At 37.0% G+C, this 25,461-nt stretch overlaps 1 protein-coding gene across 11 annotated transcripts in view; it reads left to right on the forward strand.

Moving 5' to 3' along the window:
- RBMS3 (RNA binding motif single stranded interacting protein 3) overlaps positions 1–25,461 on the forward strand; it is a 692,098-nt gene that overhangs the window by 526,042 nt on the left and 140,595 nt on the right. For all 11 annotated transcript variants that reach the window (XM_034662113.1, XM_034662109.1, XM_034662108.1 and 8 more), the window contains exon 7: positions 20,930–21,036. In XM_034662113.1, coding sequence (XP_034518004.1) covers positions 20,930–21,036 — 107 coding nt within the window. The remainder of the gene's footprint in view (positions 1–20,929; positions 21,037–25,461) is intronic.

Raw genomic sequence — 25,461 nt, forward strand, 5'->3', positions numbered from 1 at the left:
ACATTTGTAAGCTAATAAAATATTGATTTTTTCCATTTGTGGCAGATACATAACAATCATTAATCATTCACTCAGCAGGTATTTTTTAAGAGTCCACTGTATTCTCAAGGCTGTAGTTAAACAACTAACAAATTAGGCAAGTTCTTTGTTTTGATAGAGTTTGGATTCTGGGACCGGAAAGAGGGAAACAGGCAATAAACAAGCAAATATAAATGAACTATCTAATTCAGATATAATTCCTATGGATATACTAAAATAGGAAGATATGGTAAAGACTGGTGAATATTTCATATTTCATGGTCAGGAGTGGCCTCTCTGAAAAAGCAGCATTTCAGCTGAGATTTCAATGACACAGACATTATTTGGGGGAAAGACCCTTCCTGGCAGAATTGCTAGTACAAAGCCCCTAAGGGAGAGCTACCTGGACTCTTTCCCATGTAATTAGAGCAAGGTGAACAATAAGCAGAGTGGTTAGAAATGAGTAAGTAGGGACCTTTGCCTGTGAAAAGAATTGGATATTTTTTCCCCTAGGTTTGATGAGAAACTATTGGAGGTGTTCAAGCAGGAGAGGGGCATGACCTGATTTTTGCTTTAGAAAGATCTCTGACTAGTTCATGGAAAATCAACCATAGGGACCTTTGCAGAATCCCAGAGAGACATGTAATAATTTCGAACAAATTAGCTAGTGGAGAGATGGACAAAAATGGAAAGATTGGGATATATTTTGAAAGTAAATTCAAAAGGTAGGTAAGGATGTGGAGAAAGGAAGGAAGCCTCTTAGACATAGGGCTTGAACAGTTGGGTGGGGTGGATGGTGCAGTACTTAAAATGAAGGTGGCTGAGAAAAAAATGTGTTGTTTATGGGAGATAGAGGGTTACACTCTGGACCTGTAACGTTTGGTATGCCTCTTAGATGTCTGACTGGATGTCATTTATGTGCAAATCTTTTGGCCTTTCAAATAACATAACAATATCAATTTAGGATTGTATTTATTTCTGAATTTGTTTTGAATGCAATTCGGTAATAGAAAGAATGAGTATCTTTCCCTTCCTGTGCCCTGTTACAAGAAAGTTTAGAGCTTACTTCGGAAGTTCTTAATTGCCCCCTAAGGAAACATTTGATAGGATTTATAAAAAAATTAGGCTTATCAATACAGGCAAATAAATTTTACTATAGAATCAGAAACGGAAAATTTATTTTCAGTTGAGGATTCTTCCAGGGTCCAAATGAATCAATTAGTCAGGAAGAAGGAGTAGCCTTTATTTACAATAGGCTCACATAGCTTTCTTATTTTAAAAAGAACTATGTCTTTTTTGTTTTTTTTCCCCCCAGGTTGGAATTTTGAGTCAGTTAAGTAGTGTGTTGTAGTCTATCACTTCCATGCCCATCTGATGTAGTGCTCAGGAAAAAAATGAGAGATACAAGAGGCCATATTGTATGACATACATGATAACAAGCAGCATAGGGTAGATACATTTGTCATTTCAGGGAAGTTCTTACCTGACACAATCTTGGGGAAAGCCTGTTTTGGAGAGATAAATGGATGAAGCCATTTAAGATGATGAATTAAACCTGCCTTTTATCTTTTCAATCGTGTCTACTAAAATAGTTTATATTGAGCAGGGGGTCTTACCTTCCCTAATCTAAGATATAATGTTGGACAAGGTACACATTGTGTGGAAAAATAGTCTGATTCGTGTTTATTGATATGTAACTCCTGCAAGTTCAGATTCTTTCTTTGTGCTTACTTGTTATGACTTTGTGTCTCAGGGTCAGAGTTCCAGTTTCAGCACACAAAGCCCTTGCTTTTGGCAGCTGATGGCCTGTTATTATGGGCAGAGATTAAAATTACCCAGGGCCAGGATCTGTAATTTTCTATATTAAGTCTTGGACCAGTGCCATAATGCTAGTAAAGTGAGGTATCAGTGACTCATTTAAAATTCTTTTTCTCATGAAGCAGCCAGACTAGTAATTCTGTTAAGTCCAGTAAATGGGATAAATCTGGATCACTTTAGTTTTGTGTTCTAAATAAAACACTGTAAATCCACACAGTGGGATGTGGGTTTCCCCCTCATGTTTTGTAGAGCACCATGACACCTGTTCTTAATACAGAACAGAGCCAACTGTTTGTCCCCCTTTTTTCTCGATGCCTCACTATGTCTGTGATGAAATGGCATAAGTATTGTTTCTCAGTTGCTGATGATCATTCAAGAAGAGAGAGAAGGACAGCTCACAGAAGTCCTTCCCTCCAAAGACAGCCACGTGAGGTCTACACCTAGCCAGATAGCCAGGGCACATGGACAGGCCATCAGGAATGCATTTGCAGCATCTTTCTCCAATATGCCATAGTCACTTTGTTCAAATGTTTGTATTTTATGAACTATGCCATTTAGCATTGCTCTAATGCTTACTTACTTACTCTGTTATAACTCATATTTAATAGCAGCTCAGAGGTATCTTTTTTGTCTTTTCTTTTATTTGAAGCTTATGCATATAGTTGTAATGGGCTTTAGATTCGATCAGGGATAGGTTCCAGAACAGCTGTTGGACTTAGAAAGTCTAACAAGGAGGTCCAAGGAAAGTCCAAGGATTTAAAATATTAACTTGGGTTTTTACGTAAAAGCCTTCATATATTCTGTGAATTGCCTAAAAACACTTTGCCCCACACACAAAAAAAGAAGAAAGGGGCAAGAATGTTAGATAAAACCATATTGGCACATTATGAATAATTGTTATAATTATGACACTGGGTGAAGGGAATACAGATATTCATAATACTATTCTCTCTACTTCTGAAGGTGTTTGAAAATTTTCATAGAAAGAAGTTACTTTTTAAATAAATAAATAAATAAATGAAAATAGGTGTATAGGGATGATTGAGCAGTTTGGGTGTTTTGTTTTGTTTTTTTAGACAAACTTTTGAGGATTTTATGTCATTGATAACATTGGTAAGTCAGGCTCAGAAATGTCTGAGGACAGCCTAAAACTTAAGTGGTGATTAAGGGAAAGAAATACTACAATTCTATGACATTTTTCAATTTCAAATTGTGAGTGATGGAATGTATTCCTGGGAGTGTAATTGGAACCATTTTTATTGGATCAAAAAATCCCAAAAGGTATTTTTGCAATGATTAATATACTTGCAGCCTTTTAGAGATATTCAATATTCTTTTCTCTAGTAATACAGATCTAAACAGATGAGAAATATACTCCAATCTCTTCTTTTTAAAAATAATCTTTTACATATAAGCATGTGCACACACACAGACACACAGACACACACACACACACACACAAGTCCTAGAATCACTTTACCCTTGCCACTAAAGGAACATGTGTATGTGTGTGTTTCACATTGAAAAACAGGTCAGTTAAGGAATTGTTTTATCAGAGCATTTGGGTTCATCAGGTGATGCTGCTGTGAATTCTCTTTCAAATTCATATGTGTATATATGTAACTGTGCCATTATTGAAGCAATTGGGAAGGTCCAATAATATTAAAAGAACAAACCCAACAAAGATCCTGTGTGCATATACATATGAAATTTTAAGCAGGAAACAATGTATACTGCATTTCCATTTTGATGACCATTGTCATAGCAATGCTAACTTACAGTGAATTCCACCTATTTAATAATAAAAAAATTCTTGATTTCATTTAATTGAAGGATCTAGAGGTAGCAGCTCAGACATTGGAAGGATTGTCAGTTAACATACCAGTTATGTTGGGGAGAAAAAATATGAGTTCCTGAATATTTGCAGCCTTGATTCCTCCTCTGCTTCCAGAGAATATTTTATTTCTCCGTTTTTTGTTGTTCTGATAAAGGTAATGCAGAGGCAGAGCTGCAAATTTGGTAGGACCTGGGACAGACTAGCAACATTCTCTTTCAGGAAAGTACTAACAAGACATAAGATTTGATCCTAGGTGATCGGAGAAGGGGTGGAAGGCAAAGACAGGCATCTGTGAAGACTGAGAAAGTCCTGGGGCAGAGGGGATATCCATAAAAACTGAAGAAAAAAAAAAGAGAGAGAGAAGCACTTATTAATGGGATATTTTTGCTATTTTCTTAAGATAGTAAAGTAGACTTGAATTGCTTTTTAATATTTCTTAATTATTTGTCTTTGCACTTGATTCCATGCTGAGACTGGACCATGAAGGAGGCCAGCTTTATCCCTGCTCCATAATCATTCATAAATTAAATGTTTGACCTATTTTTCTTGGTTAATGTTCATTGAAGGTACAAGAATGAACGCCCACAAAGGAACTATCTTCTTAGCCTTCCATTTCCATCCTCTCTGCCATTGTAACTCTGGTTCCTTTGAGATTATATTATTGCTACTTTTCTAGACTCCTTTGGAGCTAACTGAAAGAAATTTCTATCCTGCTCCCCATTGTCTCTAGAGAACTGGGAGCCAGATGGAATGAGGGTGATTTTCATTGATTCTTTGGATGAAGGATCTTAGATAGCCTGTCCTTCGGCACTCTCATTTAAAAATGAAAACATTTATTCCGTAGTGGGATTTACAAAGAAATAGAACCAAATATTTGACAGTGGATTATTCCACGTAACTAAGGACTAGACCTTGAAACTTGATTTTCATCTCATGAGATGTATCTTCCTCCTGAGGCTCCCTTGCTGTCACCCTGCTGACCTCTAAAAATGGCAAATCCTCTTTTACTCTGGCACAAAAGGTGTCAAGATTGGAACCCAAGTAGCTTTCAGATCTCCTCTCCTATTGTCCTCCCCCTTCTTCATTTGGATCCCCCACTTCATTGTCATTCTTCCAAAAAGTCAGGTGCACACACTAACCTCAGGCTATTTGTACTTCTGCCCCCTTTCCTGGAACACTTTTCTTCCACATGTCTCCACACCTTGTTCCTTCCTTTCATTGAGGTCTTTGACTAGATCTTTACAGACTACTGTATAGAAAAACCACTCCCTTTCCTGCACTTGCTGCCCCTTACATCACCTTGACTATTTTTTCTCAGCACTTAGCACCAATGGTATCATATTTATAAATTTACATATTTATTGGCTGTCTCTCTTTACTGCAATATAATGTCGGTGACAGTAGGGACTTCATTTTGTTCACTCGTCTAGTTCTGCAGGATCTAGAATAATGCCTGGTGCTTTGCAAGTGCTCGATCCGTGATTATTGAACGAATGAATGTTGTTAATGTTCTTCCCTAACTGTTGAGAAAAAAACTGTAAGTCATTAAGATTGTGCTAATTATGATAAGAAATAAAGAAAAGGGGATAATATGATACAAGAAGCAATATACAATGAACTATAGAATATCAAAGACCTGGGATTAAATCTTGATTCTGACATTTATTAGCTGTGCATGGTTGCCTAACTCACCTAAACTCTCTGATCTTTAGTTTTTCCTCTCAAAATGGTTTCAACTCAAAAACAGGTTAGTTGAGGGAATAAAGGTGATAACTAGCCCTAAAGCATTTAGCACAATGGCAGGGACGTAAAAAGCTTCATTTCAAAATTGGTAACTCTGTCATTCACTTTACAAAAGTTCATCTGTTCTTTAGAACCTACAATTTGCATCACACCTTAAATTGCCATTTACTTTCTATTTACTTTTATATCTACCAATTAGGAGAATATTCTGATATATCTGTTCTCATAATTTGAGAAAAAAAAAAGGAGCATTCTTCCTCATGACCACCTAAAACCAGGCCTCTCTCCACCAGCTTCCCATTTAAGGAACCAGGTGATTGGTTTTAGAGGTGGCTATTCTGCTTTTGAACCAACTTCCCAAGGGAACAACTACATGATTGGTTCTAAACAGGAGCCGCCTTCAGAAGACCTCTCTACTCCTCTGAAGGCCTCAGAGTATCAGCCAAACAACACTACAGTGCGATACACCCAATAGCAAGTCAGAGGCAGTTCACCAAATCTAGTGATAGGATTATTTCATGTCCTTCATTTCATTCTCCAAGAAAGACAGATGTTGGCTTTGTGTTAGCTAACTTTCTTTAAGAGCATCTGAAATGGAAAAAGTAAAGAATGGTAGTACTTTATCCTTTATATCTTCTGGCAAATTTCACAGGTTCTCTCTCATGGGCTTTGTCTACAAGAGTGAAACAAAGCAGGGTGTTTTATAGTAATGCAGAATATTGAAGTCCTTCCGCAAAGTCGACCCTGGTAAAACAGATCGTAATCCATATAAAAAGAACACTCTCCTTCTTACCACTTTAAGTTTTATAAAGTCTAAAATAGAACCTTTGAACTCTCATCGCTTCTGAAATTCATCACTGTGATGCCTGCAGAGTTTCAAGTCTATTTTCAATTGACTGTACTATTTCTACGAGGGGAACGAAAGGAAAGCTCGTCTCCAGGATTATGGCTCTAAAAGTAACACTTTTTATATGTGTTCCAACAACGTTAATAATATCTACCATTTATTTTGTGTGCTTCGTAGTTAATAAAAGTGGTTCCTCTGCCTCTCTGACATAATGGTCACATAAGTACTCCCGGTCTTTTATTCATTTAATAAATATTTACTATATGCTACTATATACCAAGTTTGGGGTTAAGTGCTGATCGTGAAGTCATGCAATCCCATGATTTAGGCGCAGCCAGGATTGATAAGTAAGTTCCAGAGATTTTAAGGGGCTGATCCAAGATTTTACAAGGAATGAACGGCAAAATTGAGGAGACGCAAATAAAAGCCATTATCAGCAAAAGGATCCTGTAAATAATCCCTTCCACTATCCTCAGTTTGTGAGAACTATATCACACAAGACTTATTCTTTTCAGGAAATACCTGGTTGATGACTCCTACCTGTTTTGTGTCTAATCAGCATGCCCAGCAAATACACACTGTGTTCAGTGCAAAATATTTACTTCTTTGATTATGATTATTTTAGGTAATAATGAACGTATTACCAAACTGCAGTTACTTAGAGTATGTCCAAGAAGTGATTAGCCAAATTTGCAGTGATCTTTAGCCAACAGGGAAAGGTTTTCCAGTGCATACTTCAGCTAAAAAAGCCTTTACAGACTTATTAAACATTAAATGAATTATGAAGAGGGGCGCCTGGGTGGCCCAGTTGGTGAAGCATCTGACTTTGGCTCAGGTCATGATCTCAGGGACCTGGGATTAAACCCTGCATCAAGCCCTGCTTGGAACCCTGCATCAGGCCCCCCACTCAGTGGGGAGTCTGCTTGTCTCTCTACTCCCCCCACCCACCACACTGTGATGCGCTCTCTCTCTCTCCCACACACACATTCTCAAATAAATAAATAAAAACTTTTTAAAAAATAAATGCATTATCAAAAAATTCAGAGACTCCATGTAGAAATATTTTAAAAATTTGACAGATACATCTCCTGCCTAACTGGATTAAAGTGTAGTCTTGGGGTATTGAGCTGAGAAGATGCAGAAGGAACAATCACGATGTGCTGTGCCATTGTTAAGCCATAGGACAGTTTCCAGGGTGTCTTCTGCCCTAAGAAAAAGCAAAACAGGCAAGCTTACTAAAATTGTGTGTGTGTGTTCGAGTGTGTGAGTGTGTGTGCAAGTGTTTCTGTGTGTGTAATCTGCTGTGTTCCAGGAGCTATATTGTGATTTTGGAATATAAAGATGAGTGATGTGGAAACCCCACTCTCAAGAGGCCTTAGAATTAGTAGAGAAAGACATATAAACATGAGTGAGCTGAAGTGTCTTATGCATGCCAAGTTAGAGGTCTGTATGGTAAATGCCTAAAGGAAGAGATTGGAATTGACTTGTGATTTGTTTATTATTTGTTTAACGTCTGCTTTGACATCAGGATGAATTCTTTAAGAGCTAGAACTGTATCCATTTTAGTACCGCTTAAATAGCATGGATTGCACAAGACCTGGTATGTAGCACTGTTTCAAGTTAATTTTGAATGAATTTCAGGCAAGGGTGAATGAATAAATTGAATGAGTGTATTAAGCAATTAATTACTGGTGAGTTTTCTCTATGAGAACTTGGGGGATGGGAAAAGAGGTCAGGAAAGCATCTATGAAACTGATTAAGTGGGAAAGAGGGAAGCGCATCCAGACAGAGGGAGCAGTATAAGCAAATCTGGGAATAGGTGAAAGGTCACAACCTTTTTTGGAGCAGTCCTGTGAGTGGAAATGGAGATGTGTATATTTAGGTCATGAAGTTAGATGGTGTTTTGAGCTAGAGAGCTTGGACTTTATCGATAGGCAGACATGTGGGGAATGGACATGATATCTGATTGCATTTTAGAAAGATCTATAAGCAATTCATATAAAGTACCTTCAATGTTCAATCCCAGTAGAAGAATTGGTACCATCTAAGAAAAATGAATTTAGGACAGTTACTCCCACCTTCCCCGGGGGTAGTCTCATCTTAAGCAGTTTTATCCCTTTGTTTCTATAACAAGAACAAACGGATAGTCTACTTTCGAGCCATTTGTAGGCATTGTCTTTGCACTAATCTCCTCCAGAGGTGGGGCTGCCACACTATGTATTTCTTTTTTTATGACTCCTTAGACTGACTTATCCATGGATGTTTACAGCATGTGTGGTCCTTAACACCTTTTTGGAAAGCTCAGCTTCTCATATCTGGATTAAATTTATTTAATATTGATTAGTAAGTGATTCAGTCTACATGAAAGCACTCTTGAAATTACCACAATTTCAGTACCTTGCCTGACTCCTTAGAAAAAGCTCAGTCCCCTGAGCTTTCTTCACCTGTAAATCCTTCACCTACCGAAGGTGAGGTTTTCGTCCCAGCTGATGCCTCTAGCTTGTTAACTGATACCTACAGTGTAATATACAGCTTTCACTTTGAAACTGGATTATATTTATTTCTGCTAATGCACTTCATTGCCTTTGGGAATCCTCTCCGCCGCTAGCACAGGAAATATATGCTTAGGAACAGCACGTGGGAAATTGAGATATGTTTTCTTGACTGGAGTTTGAGTTCAGTTTGGGGGTGCATAAGCGTTTCCTTCCTTGGTGGGGGATCATAAGTGGATACCAGGAACAATCCTGATGTTTTTCATTATCAGATTTCTTCCTACCTTATTCCTTCCATTTGTTTTTTCCTAGGGCAGTTGACCTGAGATCCACATGAAACTGGTATTACACCTGGGATTAAGCCTTGGAATGTTTCTTGTTTTTGTTTTTGTTTTTTTTCTTTTTCCAGTAGGTTGGCTGGTTATATTTAAATATGGAAAGGATGGGACTCTATGCTTTCTTAGAAGAGGAAAATGTTGTGTCCTCCCTTTTCAATCCTTTAGAATTTTATTAATGTAAGGAATTTTAAGAAGTTATTTTGTCTATCTGTCTGCATTTATTTAATAATTTGATCAACAGATAATGAAATGTGTGTTATCCTCAGACTCTTTGTGAGGCCACTGGGGTGGATGCTAGGCAAAGTTGAATAGACCCAGCTCCTGACTCCAATCAAATTAAATTCTCATAATGGTAGAAAGAACATGGAAATGCATTATGGAAATTTAATGAGATTTAGCTGGTCCCCTATTGATGGACATTTATAAATTATAGCGCATGATAATTATGTTACAATGCAGAGCAGCATTTTGGAAGGGTGATATGTGCTAAAATGGAAAGCTCTTCAGGCATAATTAAGGTACACAAACAACAAAACCAACATGCTGAGCAATAGTGCCCCCTTCGGAATGGAAAACAAAACAAAACAAAACAACCCCAAACAGCTAGAACAAGTGGATTAGTAGGTATACATTTATGTACTTTTCTGGAAGGAATTTCAAAAAAAAAAAAAAAAGGAGGGGGGGAGTTGAGAAGAGATATTGTGCTTTTTTATTTTTAACCTTTGTATAGTTTGAATTTACTACTTTATAATGTTTCTTCTATTAATGTGTTTATTCCTTTTAAATATCAAAAGGTGTCTGAACTATGAGATTATAGCTCCATTTTTTCTTCTTTGTACCTCTTTCCAAAAGTGCATTGTTACTTTGAGTATATAATGATATTACATACAGCATGCAGAGAGCTCCTCCAGAGTCAAGTACAGTGCCGTGGAAATATGAGGCAAGACCAGATATGGCCCATCTTGGTCAATAAATAAGATTCTCTTATTTTTAAAGACTCTTTATCTTGGAAACATTTTCCTTAATGGTTTGTCTTCCAGTTGGTCGTTGGGTATGTAAGTCAGTTGTAGGTTAACAAATTGATGATTTTGGGAAGTGCTGATATATTCCACTTTTTTGGTGTCAAAACATTGTGTTCATTCAGCACAGATAATGTTTTAGTCATATTCTTTATAAAATGAACCAAATTTAACCTTCAAATGTATACTCTGTGTCCCATCTACATGAAACATTAACTTTCTCATCTAATTTATTCCCCTTATGGGGCTTGATTTTTCTTCCAAAAATAATCTCTTCCTATATGAAAAGAGTTAGCAGAGAATTGTTACAAAACAGAAAAAGATGGTGTTTTAATACATAAAACAGAGAGATGAACTTGAGATAATTACTTAGGACATCATATAACTTACCAAAAATTATTTTCTCTGTTTTATTTCTAGACAAACAGCTATTCTCTGCTTTTATTATCACTGTGGGGCATTTTCCTCTTCTGTAAAGCTGTTCTGCATTGTAGAGAATTATATTTGAAACTAAATATAAGCATTAATCCATTACTGAGGGATAACATTGGGAAGGTATCTGCAAATTACACTTCATTTAAGTTTTATTAACCTTTTATTTATTTCTACCTTTTTGGTTTATATTCCTGTGCTCATTTTGGCCTAAGTGATAGGAATAAAGATGTGTCTGACACTTGTAAATATAACCCATGTGATTTGTTTATTCTATTAAAACAGACTGCTATTAGAATGGCAGTGTAAATCATCTTAGATCTTATTGGTTGCCTAGTGTTCAGTTGTAACTCTAGCCTGTGGGTAGAGAACCCCTGTAATCATATCTTAATGAATATTCAGTCTTTTTGCTCCACCCCAAATTATGAAGTCAATCATAAGAACTGCTTAAAACTCATTTCCTTTTACCTCCAATGGTAAGAAAGGTAGAAAGTAAGCAGTCAGAGAATGTCTGATTAGAAATCCAGAGAACACCATTCTGGGTGTGACTTTGCCACCAGCTACCACAAATTAGCTGACAATTCAGTAAACCTTTATTTTCCTTATTGGCAAAATAAAAGGTTTGAATTAAATAAATTTTAGAATCAGATGACAGGCTATATGCCTTCCAGGATAAAAGCCTATTGCAACTAAGAGCTATCCAAATAACAACAATTAACTTATTATGGTCCACAAAACGTAATTAAATGGTAAACAAGATGCTAGAAGTCAAAAGAAAATGTAACCAAATAGCCCACTTTCTTATAGGTAAAAGGCTTTCTAACTCCAAAATATAATAATACTGTGTGGTAAACTGAAAGTAATGTTTGCCATGTAAATTGCAGTTTAAATTTGGGACTTGCTTGCTCTACATCTAGAAAGATGATTTAGATAGAAGCATATAAATATGTGCAGAGTTAGAAATGCATATGTACATATATGCACATGAAATCTATCACGTGTAGAGCATATGTGGGAGAGCAAAAGTAACAAATCTTTTGCAGACAAATCAGAGGACACTGTGAAACTTTCCTGGATATCACAGCAAGTATTTTGGAATTAATCATGAAAATTAAGGACATGGCTTTTGACACAGAGTTATTTATTTATGAATTTATTTATTTGAGAGAAAGAGAGATTGAACATGTGTGCACAGGGAGGGGCAGAGGGATAGGGAGAGAAGGAATCTTAAACTCCAGTGTGGAGCTGATACAGGGCTCAATCTCATGACCCTAAGATCATAACCTGAGCCAAAAGCAAGAGTTGGATGCTTAACCAGGTGCCCCAACACAGAGTTATTTAGAAAGACACATCTATCATTTTTACATCATTATTCTTTATTCCAAATCATTACAGACTAATGATGCTGTTTGCATCTGGAAGGAAATGAGGGTTGCCGGTCAGGTATAAGACAGCAGGAAGCTTAAGGATTGTGGAGAATTAAGGCAAATTCTGTAAGTTCATATTTATTGTTGGAAGGCTGTCAGTTTTTAACTTAAGATCTATATGGCCTCAGGAGTTCTAAAAGTATTTCAACTAAATCCTGTCATTATGTCCATCTCATTCATTCATATTTCCATGTGCTAAACGTTTAATAAAAGCCTGTTTTTAGCCAGACTAGCTGACACTTGGTATTAGTCCTTCATGAGCTCTTTCATGATCTGGCAGTCAGCATGGGGGAGTCAGGCCTGTGACATGTGACTTCCTAAAACTCTATGGTATTGGATGTGATTTCTGAGCTAGAGGACACTGTGTCTGTAGTACTGGAGATTGACATCTATTTTATGCTTTCAAATTACCTATCCATATTTCTATTATAGTATTCACCACAAGCTGCTAGAAGTTTCTTTTGCTTGTTTTTCTCCTCCTCTAGGCTGTGACCACTTCCCTCTCTGAGCAGGAAGCCTGACATGGGGCTTGATCCCAAGACTCTGGGATCATGATCTGAGCCGAAGGCAGGCACTTAACCGACTGAGCCACCCAGGCACCCTTTAGTACCATTTTTAAATTCTCTAGTATGAAATGCTTTTTAATGTACAAGACACCCTGAATAGCACAGGAATAGTTCCATTTTGCTTTTTTTTTTTAATTAAAAATGGATCCATGTCCTCACATTAAAAAAAAAAAAGTCTCTAGATTTAAATTTTATATTTTAACTTCATTCTTGGAATTCTTTCTTTTTAATTCTTTTATCTCATTCTTCGACTCAATCCCAGATTTTATAAGCTCGTCTCCAATATACTACTTCTCTTGTCTTACCTTTTCCCCTCTTCTTCTCTCACCCTCCCTTTTCTGTTTCCTCAAGTAAAATTTGTAATCTCTTTGAGGCGAGGAATTTTTAAATTTAGATTTAAATTTTTAAACCACCAGACCTGTACGTTATGGTAATAAGAAGTATTTTAGAAGACCATCACCACAATTCAATATACACATCTGAAGAATTTAAATAAATGCTAAAAATTGAAAATGTTCACTTCTCTAAGGGACAGCAAGGAATTCTGCTATTAATAAATAGAAGCTAAAAGGTATGTCAATACCTCCTTGTAGAATGTGATGTTAGCAAACATTTTTAGTGAATCCTAAGACTGGAGGCATGTGAAGTTTCTGTTGTTTGTGTTTTCCCAGCTCTGGGTTTCACTGGTCTCTTCTATTGGTTTTTTAGCTTCTGTATCATTGATTTCTGCACTCATCTTTATTGTCTCCTTCCTTCTATTGGCTTTGTGCTTTGTTTGTTCTTTTTCTAGCTCCTTTAGGTATAAAGTTAGGTTGTTTGAGATTTTTCTTGCTTCTTGAGGTAGGCCTGTATTGCTAAATACTCCCGTCTTAGAACCAATTTTGCCGAGTCCCAAAGATCTCGGACCATTGTGTTTTCATTTTCATCTGTTGCCATGTATTTTTCAATTTCCTCTTTGATTTCTTTGTTGACCATTCCTTGTTTTGTAACATGTTATTTGACTTCCATGTATTCGTGTTCTTCCAGATTGGTTCTTGTGATTGATTTCTAGTTTCACACTGTTGTGGCTGGAAAGGATGCATGATATGATTTCAGTCTTTTTGAATTTATTGAGACTTGTTTTGTGGCCTAACGTGTTATCTGTTCTGGAGAATGTTTCATGTGCCCTTCACCACTAAACCAGGCTTGTATGAAACCTTAAAGGGAAAGTAGTGGAAAGAAAAGGCCATAATCAGGAATAAGAAAATTATGAATAGAACGAATTTCACAGGTACAGGCAAACATATAATAAAAGCAGTAGATTCATCACTTATAAAACCAGTATGGTGAAAACACAAAAGCAGTAAAATCAATTATATCTACAAAAATCAGTCAAGGGATTCACAAAATAAAAGGATGTAAAGTATGGCATCATATACCTAAAACATGGGTATGGGGAGTAAAAATTTAATGCTTTTAGTGTGGGTTCAAACTTGAGTGACCATAAACTTAATATAGACTACTACATGCATAAGATGTTATATATNATGCTTTTAGTGTGGGTTCAAACTTGAGTGACCATAAACTTAATATAGACTACTACATGCATAAGATGTTATGTNTCAGAGACAAGAGTCAGTTCCTTAAAAGGAAATCAGGGTGCTCTTCAAGGAGCACCTGGGTGGCTCAGTGGGTTAAGCATTGCCTTTGGCTCAGGTCATGATCCCGGGGTCCTCGGACTGAGCCCTATGTCGGGCTCCCTGCTCCCTGGAGAATCTGCTTCTCCCTCTCCCTCCGCCCTCTCCCCTCGTGCTCTTGCTTGCTCTGTCTCTCTCAAATGAATAAGTAAAAAAAACCCGTAAAAAAAAAAAAAAAAAAAAAAAAAAAAAGAGAGAGAGAGAGAGAGAAAGGAATCCAAGCACAACTTTCAAGAAAGCCATCAAACCACAAGGAAAGAGAAGAAGAAAGTATGTCAACTTTCAAATAAAAATCAAAAACATTTTACATTAATTTTGCTAGGCAAAATATGTGGTGTTGTTTTGTTTGTTTAAAACAGCAAATTCTGTAAGCCGCAAGATTATCTTATCGGTTTATGCTTTGGTTGTTTCATGTTTAATACAAAGTTTGGAAGACTAGAAATACTCCACTAAGCAAACAAACAGTAATTACTCCTTCATAATTACCATGTAACTTTATCACCATGCATTGTTATAATTATATTTTAAATACTCTCCATTTTCATGATAGACCATAATGTCTTCTAGCGCATTACAATCTGTGGCTTATAACTGCATCTCACTTCCACAAAGGCCTCTTCTTCATTTAGTCTGTATTTTAACTACTGTGAAAAGAGACTAAACAAAATTAATTGGTAGCATAATACTGCAATAAGGAAATTGTAGACAATATAATATTTCTGTGCTACTGAAATCATCTCATTATTCAGAGGATTCATGTTTAACATCTAAGAGGCATTCCTTCTTCCTCTGTTAAAGAGGCAGTCACAATCAAATCAATGCTTCTCAAACTGATGTGTGCAGAGGAATCACCTGGGGATCTGGTTCAAATGCAGGTTTTGATTGGGTAAGTCTGGGGAGGGGCCCAGATTCTGCATTTCTAACAGGCTCCCAAGTACTGATCCCAATGCTGCTGGTCCTTGGGCCACAGTTTGAGTAGCATCACTTTCAAGTATTATATAGACCTATGTGCCAAATGCTGTTAACAATACCCTGACCTTTGCTATAATCACTCAAACTCGAACCTGGAAATTAATTGCTACTGTTGAAAGACTTAACAGAACAGAAGCAGCACTCAAACTAGCAAAGTCTGCCAAGTAAGCACTAGGTAATTTCTCTCTGAAGTGAGATGAAGTAAAGTCAAGGAAGGCTTTCCCAAGAACATGGCATTTGAGCTGTATTCTGAAAGCTGATTAGTAGTTTGCCAGATGGAAGGTGTGTATGCCGGGGGGCGGGGGGGAAGCTGGGAAAGGAAATTCCAGGCATGGGGAAAGGCATTTAGAGGTGAGGGGACTGTAGGCCACAGGAGTGGGAGGAGTCTGGCAAAAGATAAGATCAAGGGAACAAATTCTTCTCTTCTAATAGCAGAGTTTGGATTTTATCTTGTAGGTATTTAGAAATCACCTGAGAACTAGAAGATTATATAAACCTTAATTCATCTAGTTGGCTGTTTTCTCTTACACACTCAATGAAATCCATCCTCCAACCTCCTAGGAAACTACCAATCAGAATTACATGCCTAAATTCTAGGACAATATTACGGATATTCCATCCTTTTTTAATGACACATTTGAAAATTTGCTTCTGGGATTTTATATTTTTACTTCCTTTAATAAAACATTTGTGGCCCTATCTGCTTTCCCATCATAACCATCTTCAAATCAATAAGGTGACAGCAGATGTTTCAACATAGGAATGTCACTAAATATAAACATGTCATTACCAACATCCATGGTCTAACAGCTTATGAGGATCCTCGAATACCAGGGTGGCTAAGATTTGAAGCCTCTAAGACATTGTAAAACCCAACTCAGAAAGACATCTCAGTTGAAAGTTAAAAAAGTCTTACCCTTTGGCTTTTAAGTTTCCCTAAGTGTTAAAAATATTGTCTTGAAAGTTCTCTTTTCAATAATGAAAAACTTCAAGGTAGGTTTACAACCCAGAATCTCATAGTTTATGTATAATTGATACTTGGCAAGCTAGAACATTGTTATTTGGTAATATTTGTTTCAACAAGGCTTCTATAAAATTTCTTTATGCCAGGAGGTAGAAGAAATCCTAAGGTTAATAATTCGTTCAGAGCTTTTTCTTTCCCTGCCAGTGCTGTCCCCCTAATTCCATAGTTTCCAAGGGTTCACTAAAAAGGTCTTTAAATATGTATGTGTGTGCGTGTGTGTGTGTGTGTGTGTACATGTCAAAGAGACACAATTTGGGGCAGTGCATTTTGCTTGCTTACAATGTATAGACAGCATAGTACTTATCCTAGTAGTAAAATACAGATTTGATGGATTTAAACAGCCAATAGATCTCTTGCAACTCAGTAACAAAAAATAGTAGTAAGAGTAATTTTTTTTTTTTAAACAGCAGAAAAAGGAACAGGGAGCATTCAGTGTAGTCAGTGGAATGTTAGCATACATAAGAGAATTGACTTGTATCATGCTTAGGGGATACTGGAAGTGGAATTTTGGTGAGGCCTCAGGAGGGAACTTGGAGGGATGGTCCAATGACAAGCTGCAGTCAGGAAGAACCATTTTGGAAACGCAGAGCCTCTCAATGTGCAAATCTTTTCTCTGTTGTTGGGGGGCAGTCAATTGCAAGTTCTGTGGCCAACCCACCATGGAGTTAGAGTGGGACAGAGCCGAGGAACAACAATCCCAGTGGATTTAACACTCTGAACTCTGACTCTGCCAGGTAACTAGGTTTCATAGCTGATACACGGGCAGTGGCTAATAACGCTGCGAAGCAATAGTGATAGTTGTAGCTAATGTGGATTTAATAATCGTTTATGTACCATACACTGTTTAAACCCTTTTCATACATTAATTATTTAATCTTCACAACAGCTGTCTGAGGCAGGTAACGTTATTATCCTCATCTCATATGTGAGGAAAATGAGTCACAGAAATATTATAAAAATTTAAAAGGTGTCTGGTGTCTTTTAGTCTGTGAGTCAGGGAGCCAGGAAGCAGACTGCTAAACACTGAAATGCACCCGGACTAAGTGTCGGAGCCTACGGAAACACAAACGACCTCAAGAGAAGTCATTATCATATTCTAGACTATTAGAATCACTGTATTATGCACTCTGAAAGAATCTGTTTTGGGAGACAATAAAGAGAAACCTGCCTCAGGTAGTAGAAAGTATGACTCATGAAAGTTATTATCCCAAGAAGCATAAAAGGTAGAATCCACATTTTTTTTTCAGCAGGAAATTTAAAGTGTTTCTAGATTTATTTCCCTTTCGTGAGAAATTTGTACTATTGCCAGTTATAAACTCACATGTCAGCATGACCATCCCATTTGAATGGGTGAATATACCTTGAATTTTTAAAATATCAAGAGAGAAAATATCCTATAGTGAGGAACGATTATATATGTATAATGATATATATATTCGTTCCTCACTATAGGTACATGTTTATATATGCTTTTGGAGTCCCACAGGCAATTTTCTTTAGTGTAGAGTTTTAGGATCCCTGATTGCATTTACCCTTTCGGTTCTTCATCTGGAGAAAGAATTTAGAGTCTTCAGTGCGATGGCAGCAACTGTCTGCAGACACTTCATGATTCAGCCTTTCCTTTGTGTGATTTCTGTGGCTTCACCAAAGTCACTGAAGTTGGAGGCTCCCAAAAGCAGACAGTTGGGAAGCACTTGTGCTCTGTGAGGAATGACATTGGTTCTGTGCCAGGACGAGTTACATATTCCCACATGCCTGCTCCATAGGCAGGCAGGACATTTTATTTTTCATTTCGCCTAGCCAGTTCTGACCTTCTGCCTGTCTGAGTCAGTAGTTCCTTCAATATTGTTTAATAGAATTCAGTTGCTAATGAAGAGTAAACTAAAAGGGTTGAGTAAATACTACTGCCACTTAAAGCCAAATGATTTTCAAATATTTATTTGTGGATATCCACTCATTTCTTTTTTCCACTACTGATTTTGGAGACAATTGGAAGTCTCATGATTTCCATAATCTTTGTTATTTTTATTTTTGCTTTATCCAGATTAGTAAATGCAAGCAACCTAGCTGGGGTGGAAATGGGGGAGGGATGTGTGTTGGGGAAAACGATATCAGTGATTTATTAAGATTATAATGTTGCATGTCAATTGCAAAATTTTAGTGATATGAAACAATAAAGGTTTATTTAGCTTACATATTTGTGGGATCGCATTTACTGACCTGTGGTCAACTGCGTGTTATCTGTGTATCTCTGCTGATTTTAGTTGAGCTCACTCACATGTCCGGGTGATGGTCATTGGATGATCTACTTTGGCCTTGGCTTTGATGGTAGGGATGACTCATCTACACTTGTATCTCAGTCTCATGGAGGAGGACAAAGGCGACGGCTGGACCCGGGTCAGGCGGAAACAGGGATCTCATCTCATCCTTCAGTAGGCCAGGCTGAGCGTATTCATGTGGCTATGCAGAGAAGCAAAAGAAGCAAAACTCAATGCTTAAAAACATTTCAGTCTTCTGCTTGTCTCTCATTTGCTAACATTTCATTGGCTAGAGCAATTCACATGGGATCAGACCAAGATTCGGAGAGCTCAATGATACTACATGGCAAAAGACAAGGATCCAAGGAGGAATAAAGAAATTAGGATCAATGCAGGGAAGGAAAAGTAACTTTCCTTCTACCTTTCCAGGTTCTTGACTGGGACTACCCCCCCCCCCCACACACACAGAGACATATTAACAGAAGACAAAATGAACAGAAGTTTAATAACATATATGCCTCTTGTATGGAGATATCCAGGAAAACCTAGTAACTCCCTGAAATGGCCAAGTCACCATCTTAAATACCATCTTCAGCTAAAGACAAAAGAAGGTGTTGGGGAGGGGGCAGGGAGGCCAGTTATGGGAGGTGACCAGGAAAATCACAGTAAACAAGGGTAAGGTTGTTGCACAGATTTAAGTCCTTGCTTCTCCACTGATAAGAGTTTCCTGAGATTTAGAATATTCTTTTCTTCCAGATACAAAGAAGGAGATACTGTTACAAATGGAGATTTCCCTTATAAATGTAAATGTCTCTTACAAAAGGGTAACTTCCAGCCAGTTCTTAGAGCTTTTCCTCTACTTGCTGTTTCTTAAAAATAATCAGCCTAAATTAATCCTTATGCCAAAGAGGCATATTCCTTGGGGGTATATTACTCTCCCCTTCAACCATTAATACAATTAATCTTCAGAAGAACACATTTTCCCAGGGGGTTGGGGGAGGAAGGGGTTCATTTTAGTTTTTAGATTATGAACTTACAAATTAATATTTGTTTTATCCAAGCAAATAAACTAGCAAAAAAATCCTCCCAGCCATGTTAATGCATTGACCAAGTTTTTTAGACCAATATGGCTTTCTTTTTATTCATTCATTTTTAAATATATTTGTGATAATAACAAGCAGCAACTTTTCTAGTCAAGTAGGGACGTGGAGGGGGCATCAATTCTCAAAGAATAAATTTCTCCCTGTTGTGTTTTAAAAGATTATCAAATAAGTTAACTTAATTCACCCAGGACCACCACGTTTCCCCCCAGTCCAGGATTCATTTGTTAAAGCCATATCCTATGACTGTATTTTATCATGTGGGCCCATTTGATATTTAAATAGTTGTTCTCTCTGGGATACTGACTAGATTTCACTGGGAAATTGGAGTGAAAGGGGTTCAATGGACAACCAACTTCTAGCCATTTTTAAACTGCAGAGATTAATGAGGAAAAAAATGATTTGGTTTTAATTAGCAAAATAGCTCCCTTTTTAGAAGGCAGCTCCTAAGGATCTCTTTCCAAAATAGAATCCTACAGTTTCTACTGTGAAAAAATAGTTACTTTGAGGGGAAATATTTATCTACACACAAACACGGGTTATGAATATGTTTCCAATGTGAAAAAGCAAAATTCAACTGATGCATTTTAAAGATCTTATTGGCTTTATTTAAGCCAATTTANGGGAAATATTTATCTACACACAAACACGGGTTATGAATATGTTTCCAATGTGAAAAAGCAAAATTCAACTGAGTGCATTTTAAAGATCTTATTGGCTTTATTTAAGGATTCGTGATCAGGCAGCCTGCCCTCATGCAGGTAGGGACGAGCTCTGAGGACCTGTGCAAATGGGAGGCCTCTATAGCAGAAAGGAGCAGGGACAAGAAAGTTATAGTGGCTAGAAGTGGATTGGTTGTGGCAAGGTCACTTTTGTTTAGGGGGTGGCAGGGGTCTCTCAGGTAAATTACCTCACTAGTGTTGATCAGGTGACTCCTGATTGACTGGTTTAAAATTCCATTTCTGGGGGAGCCAAAACTGTAATTAAGTTAGGTCTTGGTTTGGTGACATGGAGCTTAGCATAAGTGACTCCATTTTGGACCCGTTGTCTGGTTTTTAGCATTACTATAACTGGAAGGAGTCAACATTCCCCTCTTTACTTTTAAGGCAAGTTCACATTCTGCTTCAACCGATTATTTTTTCAACAATATTTTTGTATTCTTTTATGGTCTGCCAGTACTTTTTTGAAGCCCAGTTGGATAGAATCGCAGCCAACATAATTGAGACTAAAAGGGGGCCAAATATCTCTCTAGAAGCAAGACAACTTCAAAAGATAGGCATTACAAAGCACTACTGTGATTCAAATAATCACTTGTTTTTAAGGGGGATTTGCTAATGTAGAATTGGTTTCTTATCTTCCCAGCCCCTAGTGAGCCTTTACTGTGCAAATTCGCTGATGGAGGACAAAAGAAGCGACAGAATCAAAGCAAATACACCCAGAATGGAAGGCCTTGGCCCAGGGAAGGAGAGGTGAGTCCTGACTGACTTTTGCTCAGAAATATAGCAGCGGACATCCCTCGGAATGGTGGGAAGACAGATATTTGGGACCCTGATGTAATCGGGTCCTGTAGAAAATCACATGGCTTCAAAGTGGGCAATGAGTAGGCATATATCAATGTGCTCAGGATAAAATGACTTGAGGAGGAGTGTAGGACTTCAAAATTGACCTGAGTTCTGTACTACAATAAGTCCTCTGTCTTTAACCAAACCTTAACCCTATATACACTCACTGAAAGAATTATCCACAAAGAATTGATCCATAATTGCATAGTAGCTAAAAAATATTTTTTAGTGAAATCAATAGTGAGAGTTGAATGTTTGTGCTTGGGAAAAAAAACACAGATTTAGGTTTATTTTATTCTACCATTGAGATACTCTCCTTGTGTATATATGTGTATTTATACATTTCCCCATTTTTTCATAAATGTGTTGATATGTATTTTATATATGTATATATCAATATAAAATATGACATTTTCTGTTGGTCAAGAAAGAGGGAGAAAAGTTCACATACACAGGGTCTCGTTTTTCACAACAAAAAGAAAAGCATTGAGCAGTTAATTATCCATTTACCCTCTTCACACAAAAGAGTAGAAAAACGAGCTTATGCATCCAATGACACTTGGGAATGAATTCCTTTTCGTTATTTTTGTCGTAAGGNTTCACAACAAAAAGAAAAGCATTGAGCAGTTAATTATCCATTTACCCTCTTCACACAAAAGAGTAGAAAAACAAGCTTATGCATCCAATGACACTTGGGAATGAATTCCTTTTCGTGGCGTAAGGAGACAAGGAAAAGGTATCTCAGCTTCTAGAGGTCTTTTTATTCTTTGTGAGATGTAATGGAGCTTCTTGAATGACTTGAATAAACGCTATTTTGTATCAAGGCCATAATTTCAACAGAAGAGCTTTATTTTGTATTTCTATGCAAAGCACCTACTTCATCCATTTCTCATTTAAGAGGCATCCCACTTGATGCATCATTAACAGTTGTAAGAAAGGAAAAGAGGGTGGGCTTTTTCTCAGCAAAACCGTTAGCCATTCTTTAGTTTCGAACACTGTTGTCTGTTTTGAGTATTTCCATGCAAGTCTCAAAACGCCTCTTAAAGAATATAGTTATGTTCAAGTATTATAATCTATAACTCATTATTTTAAGACATGATAAAGAGAATCACCACTGAGCACTTGAAACTAATGAAAAGGACAGTTTGAAAACTTCAACTTTAGAAAGGCTATCTGTGTTATGTTCAATAAAGGAAGAGGAAAGGGAATGATCCTTGTGTTTTTAGGTAGGGGTTAGCGATCAGCAGTTAGCCCCATTGCCCTGAGAAGACAGCTGATTTCTGAGAGCACTCATCATGACATCCATCCCATACCAAACATCTGTAGTCTAGAAAGACTCATTTGGTCTTTTAAAATTCTTTTGGGTCAAATACTCGCAGATGAGAGAGATTTCTGGATCATAGACCATCAATAAGAAGCCTTGATGGTCAATTAGATGAGTTGGCAGTGATGACCAAAACCTCAGTTCCTGTCCCCATAAGAACCTGAATCATCACACCCACGAGAGGGATGCCAGCTTCAGCAAGACACTGCCCTTGAATCTACATGTCTTAGGAACCAAACCAATAAACGTAAGGGAAGCGTAGACTTACAGCTGCCACTTTGCTACCGCATACAAATCCAGGGCTTTACGTCAAGGTCATGGTAAAGACCATGTGTTCTATTGCCGCGGAAGCATTGTGGGGTCAAGTTTAGCACCCAGAGCATTTTGTAGTTTATATATAGCTTTTAAACATATATTCCTAATCTCTGTTTTCAAAAGTTGCTTTTTAAGATTTCTGTATTCTCCTGTTGAATTGTGAAAATCAAGGGACCTTCATAAATTTATCTGTGACCCATAAAAATGTATTCCAAGTGTTTAGACACATTCAAAGGAAAGAAATTAGGAAAAGAAGTGGCATGCACTAAAAATATGCTTGTCAGATAGCTTGGTTTTGAGATAAACATGTCAATTTTTACACCTTGACTGTGATCTTAAATGTAGACACTGTGAATGTTGCATAACTTTGTGTGCCCATCTAATATATATTTTTGCTTCTATTTCCCCTTGCATTGTGCTTGCTAGAGTAAATTATGTTAACATGGTTGATAAAGTATGGCATAATGCAAATTATTCCTATGTAAGCAATATTTAATTAATTTTACCAGGATATGCTAATTACTGTATTTCGTTGTTTCTAAAATACGTTTTCGTTGTTTTTCCACATTTTAATACTTCTGAAATTGGTTCTTCTCTTATAAACAATGGCTTTATTACAAGATAATTTGCATTCGTTCCTATTAGTCACCTGGGGGCACTAGCTACATTCTCTGTTTAAGGTCTTTGACCAAATTGACTGCATGAATTGAAACTCTAACCAAAGCAAGGACTATGGGTCAGATTCCTAGGAGAGATTTTCTTTGTGCCTTTCCTTCATCCAGTGTTAAGACTGAGACATACATCTTCCCTTGAAGTCCATTTCTGATGGATGGTCTTGTTTTCCATTTTCTTTGTAGCCCTTTGGCATCCCAACTTTATAAGATCATTTTGGGTGTTCTTACTTGTGTGCTTGCTTGTTGGTTTTTGTTTTGTTTTGTTTTGCTTTTTGGGGTTTTTTTGTTGTATAAAATAGTGGTAAACCTTTCAATCACTGTTGCCTTAGATAAAATGTAAGATGATAATTTCAATTCTGATGCTTCGGCATTTGGGATAATAGCACAGAATGAGACTCAATTTTTCTCTGCCTCTCTCTTAAAAGTCAGATTAAAAAAAAAAAAAGATAGCATGAAAAGGATTTCTCCTGAAATGTTTAAGTATCTTACAAGTACCTAAAGCATGACAATTGATAAGCTAATTAAAATTTTAATTTATTATTTAAAGCTATTTTCTTCTGAGTGGCATTTTGATAACAGTTCTTTTAACGTAGTTAGTGAAATGTACTTCTTTACCAAAAAAAAATCTAGTACTGAAAACTTTATACACATAAATTAGTGTAAATTAGCAAGGTTTTGAAGTACAAATATATGCCGCTGGACATGTTTTTGCATAAGTGAAATACACAGAGATATTTTAACTAATCTCTCAAGTGACAACCAAAACTCTAAGCAGAACGATCAGGGATTGAGGCTATTAGGCCTCTCTTTCCCAGTGCTCTATAGTTTTCATCATTTTATTTCTTAATGTAGCAATTCACAAACTCTTTGGTCTCAGTATCCCTTTTATACTCTTAAAAATTATTGTTTATTAAACTCATCAAAAAACAATAAACGCATCCCATGTTAAAAAAATACTATATTTTTATAGAAAATACTGTATCTTTCAAAGACTTTTCCTTTTTTTGAGAATAGTACTCTGCTACATTTTTGCAAATCACTTGAATGTCTGACTTATAAAAGATGACCAGATTTGCATATCTGCATCAGCATTCAACCTGTTGCAATATTCTGTTTGGTTTAATCATATGAAGAAAATCTAACTTCACATAGACATGTCACTGGAAAAGGGAGGACCTATGGATCTCCTAAAAGTATCTCAGGAACCCTCAGGTGTCCTTAGACCACGCTTTGAGAACCACTGTCCTAGAGATGCTTGAGCCAAGCATAGGGCTCATATTCAACTTCCATATACGAGAAAAGCCATTCTGCTTGTTAAAATAGTAAAGCATGTTTGTTTCATTACATAAGTAACTGCTGGCACTAGTCCATCAGTGCAACCCCTCCACCCCTTCCGCTATGATTCCTCCTTTAGGACCTCTTATGATCTCACAAGAATGGGTGCTGACTGGCTGGCATAGCGGAAGTTTCTCAGGATCCTACTCCAGCATTTACATTCTGATTGGCCAATGCTTCTGCCAAAATGGTGATGCAATGTTTCTAATGTCACCCTTAGCTCAGAAATGGTCTCACTTTATCATCATATGACTTCCAAGAAACGTATTGGCTAGATATCCCATTACAGATGAGGCCATATTCTTTACTTCAGGCAAAATGTTTTCCAAATTGATCTTGTTAGTGCTCTCCTAAATGTCTGGTCTGGAATCAAGAATAGCATCGGGAATCAGGAATCAAAAATATATCAGGAGTGACAGGAATAAAAGACATGGCATAAAGAATGTAGTCACTGGTATTGTAATAGGGTTGTATGATGGTGGATGGGGGCTACATGTGTGGTGAGCACAGCATAACTTATAGACTTGTCAAATCACTATGTTGTACACCTGAAACTAGTACAACATGAAATGGCAACTCTACTTAAATAAAAAAAAAATTTAAAAAAACAAGCAAATGAACAAATATATATAATTTCAATAATATGTATAATTATACACACATGCATACATACATACATAATAT

This window comes from Ailuropoda melanoleuca, chromosome 6 (assembly GCF_002007445.2).
Source record: "Ailuropoda melanoleuca isolate Jingjing chromosome 6, ASM200744v2, whole genome shotgun sequence".
NCBI classification, from domain to species: domain Eukaryota; kingdom Metazoa; phylum Chordata; class Mammalia; order Carnivora; family Ursidae; genus Ailuropoda; species Ailuropoda melanoleuca.